Source organism: Pteropus medius, unplaced genomic scaffold (assembly GCF_902729225.1).
Source record: "Pteropus medius unplaced genomic scaffold, Ma_sr-lr_union100, whole genome shotgun sequence".
Classification (NCBI taxonomy): Eukaryota; Metazoa; Chordata; class Mammalia; order Chiroptera; family Pteropodidae; genus Pteropus; species Pteropus medius.
This window is the reverse complement of record NW_024349804.1, coordinates 14484541-14495074: the sequence shown is the minus strand read 5'-3', so window position 1 is coordinate 14495074 and position 10534 is coordinate 14484541. Positions and strand designations below refer to the sequence as shown.

Here is a 10534-nt window from a genome sequence, read left to right as displayed (position 1 = left end):
AGAGCACTGCTGCTGGGTGGCGTAGGTCCTGGGTTAGCAAGGACAGAGGCCCCGAGAGGACTGGTGGCGATGCAGGAAGTGGTGGCAGCAGTGGCAGCCCTGAGCCCCTGGGATTGCCACTGCAGAGAAGAGGGGGCGAAGTGGGGAGGGGGACGGATGGAGTTTAGAAGACGGGAGGGACAGGCTGTAGCTCATGTGTCCGGCAGAGCGGTCCAGGAGGTGACTGGACAGATGGTCCGGGAAGAAGGGCTGGACTGTGCAGAGCAGGCAGGGAGGGGAGGGGCCCCGGAGGGGAGGAGGCAGGGCGAGGGCTTTGGGGAGAAGGGAGGGGTCAGCATGTCATGTGCTGCTGAGGTCAAGTCAGGCCCAGGACTGGGCCACTGGATTCAGCAGCTTCGGTCATTGACGACAGGACCGGAGCGGGGGTGGCGGGGGACGGGAAGGGCCTGATGGGGGGCACAGCGGGGGGCGTTGAGCCACGCGCGCGTGTGGTCCCAGAGCCGGGGCCTGCAGTGAACATGCGCGCGTGCAGTTCCGGCCTCGGCGTTACCTGCGGGACCTCTTGTCCCCACACTGTGTGCTGTGATCACACCCTTGCATTCTCTAGCAATCAAGTCCCCCCGCCATCCCTCCAGCTCCCAGCCAGCTGGACATCACCGCTGCCCACTGCCACCCTTCACTCTTCCACTTTGGAGCCACTGTTTCCCAGATCGCATGCCACCCACCTCTTGCATGATCTCGAGTAGCCTCCTAGAACACGGCGTGGCCAGTAGACTTTCTGAGCAGGCCCGGCACATGCAGTTCACGGCCCCTCCCACCTGGGGGGGGTCTCGGCACTTGCTGTCCCTCATCACGGCCTTCTCTGTGACCCGCCTCACCCTCCGACCCCTGCCCCACCTCACTTTTCCTCATCCCTGAGGGACACTGGAGTGATCTGTTATAAGGAGGTGAGTGGCTTCAGTCGCTAGCCCCCAGCTGCCCACCCTGGGTGGCTGCCAGGGCCTTCGTCCCCTCCCCCCCTCCCAGAAGCCCTTGGTACTGGATAGGTTTGGATTGGGCTGGGTCCTCTCACTGGGAATCATGGGTGTCACTCCATTGTCACTGACCGCACCCCTTCTTTTTGTGGACGCCCCATTCACCCCCACTGGGCCTTCCGCTCGGCAGTTTTTGTTTTTTCTTCCCATCCCCTGGCTCTGTTGTCCTGCCCAGTCCCATTTCCCAGGCCCTCCCCCCCTCGCCCCCCGCCTGTCGCTCCTGTTTTCCAGCTGCAGGGACAGGTGGCACCTCGCCCTGAGGCCCTGAGGGTCTGCCCCAGGGGCTGCTGCAGAATGTGGGCGGGGGTCTCACTGCTGCGCATGACCCCCTCGCCTGGGATCCCGGGAGCTCTGGTGGTGCTGTTGCATGACGGGGCACCACGCAGTCTCGGGGTGATCAGGGTAGCCAGGGGGTCTCGGTGGATAGGGGACCCCAGTCAGCAGACACAGAGGAGTGGGTGGGATTTCACTGGACAGGCCCGGTTTGGAGAGAGGGCGCCTGGAGAGCAGATGCCGGGGACCCGCCCGGCCTGTTTTTCTGTCTGTACAATGGGCTCCTGGTGTGGCCAGAGGGCACCGCCTCCCTGGACAGGCGGGCACCCCAACATCTCCTCTGGAGAACACCGAGGCTTGGGTTGGGGGGGCTGGGGCCACACTGAGCACATCAAACCCCGGCCCTGACATCTATAAGCCCTTCCAGGCAGCTGTCCCTGGAGTCTACTCAGTCCCTTTCGAAGAGTCCAGGTTACCCCCTTCCCATTGCATCCTGGGTTTCCAGGCCCCTCAGGACCAGGGGGCTGTAGCACTGGGGTAGCCAGGGCAGCATGGCCCCAGAGGACTTCCAGGGACCTGGGGGCCTGAGGGTGAGGTCAAGCCACCCGGAGAGAGGGCCACCAAGGTCACGCGGAGTGGAAGCCCAGGCCCCTCCCTCCATCCTTGGGCTTGGCTGTTAGACGCTGAGGAGGGACCCTCAGGCCAGAGTCTGGTGCACAGGTGGGTGGGTAGGGGCCAGCAGAGGTTGTGGCCCGGTAGGGGCTGCGTCACTCTGCTGCGAGGGGCTCCCTCACACCCAAGTCGGGTTGGGGTTAGGACACTGCCCAGGAGCTCCTAGACCGTGGATCCAGTCCTCCCCGTACCGGCCCCTATCACCAGAGTGCTCCCCAAATCCCTGGTGTGGCTACGAAGCGCGGCTGGACGCCCAGCCCCCTTGCCTCTGAAGCCCCGCCCCCCACGACCCCTCCCGGCACTCCGGTCCCCGCTTTTCCTTCCTAGACCCCTTCTTGCCATCCCCTTGGCTGACTTCAGGACACTGCCCGGTCCCACTGTGGCTGGTCAGAGGTCTCCTACCTCCCTTCTCAGGGGGAGTTCCGACTGGAACCCTGAGTTCCTTTGAGATTTTTCGCGATTCCACTTCAATCTCCTGGAAGGTCACAGCCAGGCCCAGACAAACCCCGGCACTTCCGCGACGGTGATTTCCAGCTTGGCAGCCCTGGCTGTGGACTAGTTCAGCGCCTGGGTCCGGGGTCCCCGCTCTGCCTGGGTCCCTTAGGGAGATAGTGGCGATGGGTAGTCCCTTCCTGGCCTCTAGGCGACTGCAGCCACCTCGCTTGGCCCCGACGCGAGCTGAGTGTCCTTAGCCCCCCCCCACCCCCCACGCAGGTATGGTGAACTCAGCTCCCTGCTGCCTTGAGGGGTCACCCAGGGGAGGATGTGGGGGCGACAAGGGGAAGGGAATGCGGAGCAGCAGGGGCTGGATTCGTGGAGTGCTGGGTGGAGTGTCCGGGACCACCTGCCCACCACCGCCGCCGTCACCCCTGGCTCGCACCGTCGGCGGGTCGGGCGTTCGGGAGCCGCCGGCAGGACGTAGCCAGAGCTCCCGCTGCACCTGCACCGAGATCGTAGGGCGCATGCGCGGGCCGCGGAAGGCGGGGGCCGGGCCGGGAGGGGTCCTGCGGGCCCCCGCACTCCCAGCGCCGGCTAGGGATATCTAGTGTCGGAACGAGGGGGTGCTGCACTGCGCCGGGTGACGCGGACGTCAGACCCCGCTCCGACTGCATCCCGCGCCTCCAGCCCGTGCGGCCCCGGGCGCAGGTTCCCAGGGGCGCGGGGCGAGGAAGCCGGGGCGCCCCCTCCCGAGGGCCCCGGCGGGGCGCCGCGTTCAGACAATGGGACGGGAGACGGAGATGCTTTCGTGACTGCGCCTGGCGGCCGAAGAGGAGGAGGACGCGGCGCTGCGGGATCCGGAGGCCGGGCCCCGGGTCCGGGCGCTCCCAGGCCCGCGCGGAGCGGCGGGGTGCAGGGCCCTGGCGGGAGGCGCCCTGCTCGGAGCTCCACGGAGCGGCCCCTCCGGGCCGGGAATCCCGGCCGCGCGCTCGCTCGTCCCCGGTCACCTCGCGGGGCTCGGCCGCTCCGTCGCTCCGCGGGCTGCTCGCGCCGCCCCTGCCCGGGCGCACTCCCGCTGGCCGCCCGCGCCCGGCCGCGCCGCAGCGCCCAAGTGTGCCATCGGGCGGGCGCGGAGGCGGCGTCTGCTCCCACCCCCGAGATCACATGGTGACCCTCGGCAGCCAATGCAGTGGACGCTAGGACCCTGCGGGACCCCGGGCGCCGCGACTGCACCGGCGCCGCTGCATTATAAATACTTCTCCAAAATGCGGCGCAGCTCCCAGCGCGCGCCCCGGCCGCCCGCCGCCTCCGCCCCGCGTCCCTGAGCCGCCGCCGCCGCCGCCGCTGCCGCCGCCGCCGCCGCCGCCGCCGCCGCCGCCGCCGCGGGTCCGAGGGCGCCGCGCCCTTGCCTTGGGCCCGGGCTGTGCCCGCCCGCAGCCCGGACCGCGTCCCCGCGCTGCGCTGCCCGGCCGGGTGCATGCATTGTGAGCCTCCCGACATGGTCTGCGAGACGAAGATCGTGGCCGCCGAGGACCATGCGGCGCTCCCGGGGGCCAAGAAGGACGCGCTGCTCGCCGCCGCCGGCGCCATGTGGCCCCCGCTGCCCGCCGCGCCCGGGCCGGCCGCCGCGCCCCCGCCCGGCCCCCAGCCCTTGGGCGGCGTGGGGGGCGCGGAGCCTCCCGGGGGGCGCGGCGTGTACATCCGCGAGTTCCGCGCGGCCGAGCAGGAGGCGGCGCGCCGCATCTTCTACGACGGCATCATGGAGCGCATCCCCAACACGGCCTTCCGCGGCCTGCGGCAGCACCCGCGCACGCAGCTGCTCTACGCCCTGCTGGCCGGTCAGTGCGCGCGGGCCTGCCGCAGCCCGCGCCTCCCCGGCCGCTCGGGGGGCTCGCGCACGACTCCCTCCGCCCGCATCGGCCCGCCTCGGGCGGGCAAGGCTGCGCCCCTGCGCGGCGCTCAGCCCGGGAGGGACGCGGACCCGGCCGCCCCCTCGCGCGCGCACGGGCACGCACCCGCGCGCCCCCCGCATTCTGCGGCGGCTGCGGCGAGGTGGCTTCCAGCAGTGGGGCGGCGGGGATCCCGGCCAAGGCGCGCCGGGCGGGGCGTGGGAACGAGCGCGGGCCAGGGCAAGCCGGGGTCTTCACCTGCGTCCCCGCCTCTCTGTCTCTTCCCGGGTCATCCGGGTGGGGGCGGGTGACGGCAGGTAGCACCGCCGCCGAGGCTCCGCGCCTGGCGCGTGTAACTATATATAATCCGCGGGGCGGGGGCGGCTGTTTCGCCGGCTCCGAGTGCTAATTTATGAGGGGAAGACAGCCAGCTCCGGGGTGCCGAGAGGGTGTGCTCCGAGGTGGGGCGAGGGGCCGTCGGCCTCCGTGGCGGCGGGCAGCCTCCGCAGGGGCTTTGCGGCCTTTCCCTGAGGCTCCGCCGCCACGGGGCGGTACTTCTCCCCATTTCACAGATAAGAAGCTTGAGTCTCGGGGGGCGCGACTCTCCCAAGGTCACGAAGCAGAGGCGACTTTCACCGTGGGCGCGTCTGCCTCCTGGAAGCCTAGATGGGGCTGCAGCCATCTCGGGTGTCCTTCCCCGGTGTCTGTGCTCATAACCCAGGGGTTGGCCCGGGAGGGCTCTCGGTGGGGACCCTGGGAAGAAGGCGGCCCCGGGGCTCTCGCGCTGGAGGATGATCCCAGCGGAAGCGGTTCGGTCTGCTGCAGCCGGGCCGGGCAGCTCCAGCTCCTCGGCTTCCCACTAGGTGGGAGTGGGCGAGGCCCCCGCAAAGCGCCTGCCCTAGCTGGGGGACCGCATGGGGACGGTAGCCCCTCCCCAGGAGCCCTGCCTGGGGCTGCCCCCGCCGGCCATTTGGGACAGCCTGTCCAGAAGCAGAGCTGTGCCAGGCGCTTTAGAGATCCTGTGGTGCCCGGTGTTGAAAGACCCGGGCCGTTCCTGCGGGGCACGTGTGGGTGGGAACAGGGAACCATGGGAAGGAGCGGCTCCGTGGCCCGGCCCTCCGGGACTGTCCTGGCAGGGGGTGGAGGGGCCCTCTCTGCGCGGGGCTCTGACTGGCTCCCGGACCGGGCGTGCCTGCGGGGCTCTTTGAGGCCCTTCAGGGTGGCAGGCCGGGCGTCCCCCGCCTGTCCTCACGGTGTCCCTCTGCCCGCAGCGCTCTGCTTCGCCCTCACCCGCTCACTGCTGCTGACCTGTCTGGTGCCTGCCGGGCTGCTGGGCCTGCGCTACTACTACAGCCGAAAGGTGGTCCTGGCCTACCTGGACTGTGCGCTGCACACGGACATGGCCGACATCGAGCAGTACTACATGAAGCCGCCTGGTGAGTCCCCAGAGTCGCCGCCCCCACCCCTAGCCTCCTCCTGGGCAGAGCCATCCCCGCCCAGCAGCCTCAGGCCAGGCCTGGGGTGAGGGCCAAGCAAGGATGGCTCCACCACCCGTGACTGGGTGACCCGGGGCTCTGGCCCAGAGCTAGGGTGCAGCAGGCTGGGCGGGGCTGGGGGCAGAGCTAGGTTCGTGGTGCTGAACTGAGGTCTCTGGGTGTCCACCTGGGCCTGCCAGGCCCAGGGCCTCTGCCTTTCGTCCTCTCCGCTCAGGGTGCTGAGTGGCCTGAGCTGGCCCTGGGCCATGTGTGCTGGCCCGGCTCCTCACTCTGCCCGCTGCCCTTTCCCCGTTTCTACTGAGGGCCTGGGGTCTTTCTCGCCTCTCCTCGGGCCTGTCTGGTCCCGGGCGCTCACTGGGGCCTTGCTGGGCCCTGGGCAGGCTGAGAGAGGACCGGGGAAGGGCGGAGGTCACTCTGGGAAGGCAGGGACCCGCAGGGAGCACAGGGATCTTAAGTCTTGGTCTCCACTTCCGGTCTCAGCCACTCCCGCCCCTGGTGAGGCCCCCTATTGAAGGAGGGGCCTGTAGCCCCCTGGGGGCCACTCCGTCTGGCAGGCTGGGTCCTGGGAGGCAAGGCCACTGGTCTCTCCATGCCTGGGGCCAGAGGAGACATCCTTCGTCCCGGCCACCTGGGGCACGAGGGTGTCCCAGGTGCTGGACGGCCCCTGAGCCGATGAGAGGGGACGGGGTGAGCCCCAGCGGCTGGCTAGGGTCTAGCGAGAGCCCAGTAAGTGCCAGGGAAGGGCAGTGGGGACAAGAGGACCACGATGTCCTAGAGCAACAGTGACGTCCCCGGGTACTGCCAGCTCCTGTGCCCACTGGTTCTGGCCAAGCTGCCCTGCCCCATCCTGTGGGGGCTGGTCCCGCCCCCCACCCACACCCCTGCAGCTGGCTGGCTGGCCTTGGGCACCCTTGTCCCAAGCCCAAACAAAGCATCTTATCAGCCTCCACGGAGCCCTAGCTTCAGCTTGGCTCTGCCTGTGATGGGAGGTGGCAGAGGGTGAGCCCCGTCTGGCTGGCACCGGGGCCCAGGCCTCAGGTGCTGAAGGGGACTCGGGTGGGGCCGGGTGTGGCATGCGGACCTGCTCTCGGCCTGCCCTTCAGGCTGCAGTCTGTCTGGGCGTGAGATGGGGAGTGGCGCCCGCCTGGCCCTCCTGGGCAGAGAGGCTGGACAGCAGCTGCTGGGGCTGCGGGACTTGTGGGAGCTGCTCCTACAGTGGGGACACGGAGGCTTCGGGAGGGCGAGGCTCCCGGGACTGTCCCAGCCTCTGGGCGGGCCCGGGTGGGTGGACAGAGCCGGAACTTTTGGATGGTGGCAGTCGGGAGCAGTGTGCCTCCAGCATCCCAGGAGCTCTGCCACACGCCAGGCCTCAGGCTATGGCACCGAAGGGGACAGGAGACTTTGCAGAGCTGTGGGCAGACGAGACAGCGGAGGACCCCTGGGGGCCAAGCGGAGGGCTGAGGCGTGTCTTCCAGGCAGGGGTCAGGAGCAGAAGTTGAAGCGGGGAGAGGCTGGCCACTCACAGAGGGCAGTTGGGGCGGGATGGAGGTTGGCAGTGGGGGGTGGTTGGTGGGAGGACATATCGAGGGGGCTGGAGTGGCCGTAAGGCATGAGCAGGCCAGTCTCCAGATGGGCACCCAGCGCTTGCCCAGCCCTTGCGCCCTATAGGCCCTGGGCCTTCAGTCAGCAGAGGCGGTGCCCTCCCCTCTGGTCTTCGTGGCCTGTCCCCTGCGCGCTCTTGTCCTCACCGGCCCGGGGCCTCTCCCGTCTTCTGCCCTGCGTGGGGCTGTGATAGGTCCCGGCCGTGGGTGGGGACGGTTGGTCTGGCCGCCCGGCTCAGCCAGGGACAGTGGAGTGTTGGGCCTGTGCCCATTCCAGGTGCCCCCCCTTGGATTTCTTAAGTGTCGACACAGCTCTGCCCCCGAGCCTGCCAGGGGCCTGCCTCGAGGTGCAGGTGCTGCCAAACGCCACCTGCTCCCCCCGACCCAGGCCGTCCATGCTCCCGTGGTGACCCCCTCCTGCACTCCTCTCTCTGCAGACTGGACACGTGGGGCGTGGGGACAAGTGTGCTGGGCTCCAGGTGGCTGGGAGCCATGGCGGGTTGGCTGCACTGTGGCCTCTTGGTGGCCATCCAGGGCTGTCCGGGCTGGTCTGAGCGTTGCTGGGCGGGTTGGAGGTGGCCCACTTGGCTGAACACCACCCAGCTCTGTGTCCCTGGGGGGCACTCAGGCTCAGGGTCGGAGTCTGCTCCGGGGCTGGCGGGGCTGGCTGTGTCCCCTGGCCGTGCTAGCGCCCTGACCGCCCTGTCCCCCGCAGGCTCCTGCTTCTGGGTGGCCGTGCTGGACGGCAACGTGGTGGGCATCGTGGCGGCGCGGGCGCACGAGGCGGACAACACGGTGGAGCTGCTGCGCATGTCCGTGGACTCGCGCTTCCGCGGCAAGGGCATCGCCAAGGCGCTGGGCCGCAAGGTGCTGGAGTTCGCGCTGGTGCACAACTTCTCCGCGGTGGTGCTGGGCACCACGGCCGTCAAGGTGGCCGCCCACCGGCTCTACGAGTCTCTGGGCTTCAGACACGTGGGCTCCAGCGACCGCTACGTGCTGCCCGGCATGACCCTCTCGCTGGCCGAGCGCCTCTTCTTCCAGGTCCGCTACCACCGCTACCGCCTGCAGCTGCGTGAGGAGTGACCGCCGCCCGCCCGCCGCCCGCCGCCCGCGCCGCTTCCAGACGCTCACCTCGGCGTTCCCATTGGGTTTTTCCTTTTCCGACATCACGTGGTTCTCTGGCCGGTTCCGGGTGGGGGGGCGGGGCTGTTGCTCGTCCGTGACATTTCGGGGGGTGGGTTGTCAGCAGCCACGGTCCCTCGCCCTCCCTAGCCTGCTGGAGCCATGCCCTGAGGAGTGACAGCATGGGCCACCACGCACCCATGCAGCTGCCCGGCCCTGGCTGGCAGGGCCCCTTCAGGCCCTCAGCCACTGGGGCAGGCCCCACCCCGTCCACCGAGCACAGAACCTCTGCAGTGAGGCCCCCATCCAGCAGCCCCTTGGCCACCAGCCAGGCTGCAGCTCAGCCATTGGTCCCCGGATGGCGTGGCCTGCTGGGCTGGCCGGCCACTGCCCCGTGGGGCGCTGAGCTGGCCGCGGTCCGCTTTGCTCTGTGCATGCTGAGCACGTGGCCTGGCTGCAGCATGCCGCATGCCCGCCGCTCCGCCCTGCTGCCCTGCACAGGTGGGGCCCAGGCTGGCGAGCGCCCCGCCCCAGCCCTGAGCTGGGCGCGGTGGCCACCTGCTCTCGGGAGGGCCTGTCTCACAAGCCCTTTGCTTCCCCCAGTTCAGCTTCGCGTGGCCTCCGAATCACTCTCCTTCCTTTTGGTCCCCACCCATCCCCTGCCTGGGCTTTGCTGATTGGCGTCATCACCCCATGTGGTTCCCATAGCAACCCGCTGCCCAGCAGTGGTTAGGGCCCTTCAGGAGAGCCAGGTGGGGAGGCAGTCTTGGGGTCACCTCTCTCCCGTGCCACTGGATCACAGTGGCCTCTCCCAGACCTCCCGAGGAATCCCCCAGCTCACAGCCTACAGGCCCTGCCTGTGACTCTTACTAACCCAGGCCGCTGCCGGCACCTCTGAGCCCACAGCTTCTCCCAGCCTGAAACCGACCTGTTTTTTAATATGTTATTTAGACAGAATAGCACTCTGCATGTCTTTAATTCTTGGGACAAAACGGTAGTTTATACCTTAACACACACACACACCAGTGTGGTCTAGAATATGCAGTTTCTGGCCCAGTTGGTGGGGGTGGGTGGCCGGGTGGGTGGAGGTTTCAAAGTCCGAAACCTGGAAGGAGACCCTAGCTGAGCTTGATTGCCCCCCAGGAGCGTTCCTGGTTGGCGAGGCGGCTGCGGGCCACCCCTGCCCGGCCTTGCAGCCTCTGGGAGGAGAGCAGGTCTTGCCATCCGTGCTGCTGGCCCTCCTCCCCAAGGTCGGAGGCGGGGGGCTCTTGGGCATGGACGGCCTGGGTGCGGGGGAAGCAAGGTGGTGTTTGGCAGCACCTGCACCTCGAGTTAGAAGCCTGGACCTGGCTGTGGTGACAGGAGGGGCATCAGTGCCTGCCAAGACCCCTTTCTTTGGGAGTTGCGGGAGGCGAGGCAGGCCACTGAACTGGGTCCCACATGCCTGAAAAGGCGCTTCGGAAATTAGCAAGTGAATGAAACAAACCCAGTTTCCCAAGGAGCCTTCTGTGCTGTCAGCAATCGAGATATTTGCAGAACACTGTACAGACCCTGCTGTCCCCTGTACATATCCCCCTGGTGGCACCCGGTCCCTGCTGGGGATGGGAGTTTTGTAGACTGTACAGAAATTGGCACCCTATTTTCTTGCAGTTCTCAGATTTTGTTAACCTGGATTATACAGACAGACGTAAAGTGTTTTAGCAAAATGGAAAACAAACAGTTGTGCCTTTTTCCTCTTTCTGTTTGGTTTGGTTTCGGCTCAAGGCAGCTAGTTGCTGTGGGGTGTTTTGGGGGCTAAGGCTGGTCTGAGGCCTGGTGGGGTGGGAAGAGGTGAGGCCACACACAGGGTCAGCATGGTGGGTCACGAGGTGGTAGCTTGGGGATGCCGCTAGCTTCCTCTGACCCTGTGCCTTCGGCACCTCTAGTCCCTGGAGTGGGGGTGCATGGGTGGGGGCCATTGGAGCCCACAGAGGTGGCAGAGGCCTGGGCTGCCGGTGTCTGGTGGAAGT

The 10534-nt window shown here is 68.0% G+C and overlaps 1 protein-coding gene across 1 annotated transcript; it reads left to right on the top strand.

Moving 5' to 3' along the window:
- Nucleotides 1-3825: 3825 nt before the first annotated feature.
- Nucleotides 3826-10255, top strand: NAT8L (N-acetyltransferase 8 like). Its single transcript, XM_039838293.1, has 3 exons — nt 3826-4255; nt 5578-5742; nt 8119-10255. The coding sequence occupies exons 1-3, from the start codon at nt 3895-3897 to the stop codon at nt 8484-8486; spliced, it is 894 nt and encodes a 297-aa protein (XP_039694227.1). The 5' UTR covers nt 3826-3894; the 3' UTR covers nt 8487-10255.
- Nucleotides 10256-10534: the final 279 nt, after the last annotated feature.

Excerpts from the sequence above, each read along its gene's own strand:
- NAT8L (XM_039838293.1), top strand. The coding sequence starts at position 3,895 with ATGCATTGTGAGCCTCCCGACATGGTCTGCGAGACGAAGATCGTGGCC. Across the intron at positions 4,256-5,577 it reads GCTCTACGCCCTGCTGGCCG|CGCTCTGCTTCGCCCTCACC; the intron begins GTCAGTGCGCGC and ends CTCTGCCCGCAG. Across the intron at positions 5,743-8,118 it reads GTACTACATGAAGCCGCCTG|GCTCCTGCTTCTGGGTGGCC; the intron begins GTGAGTCCCCAG and ends TGTCCCCCGCAG.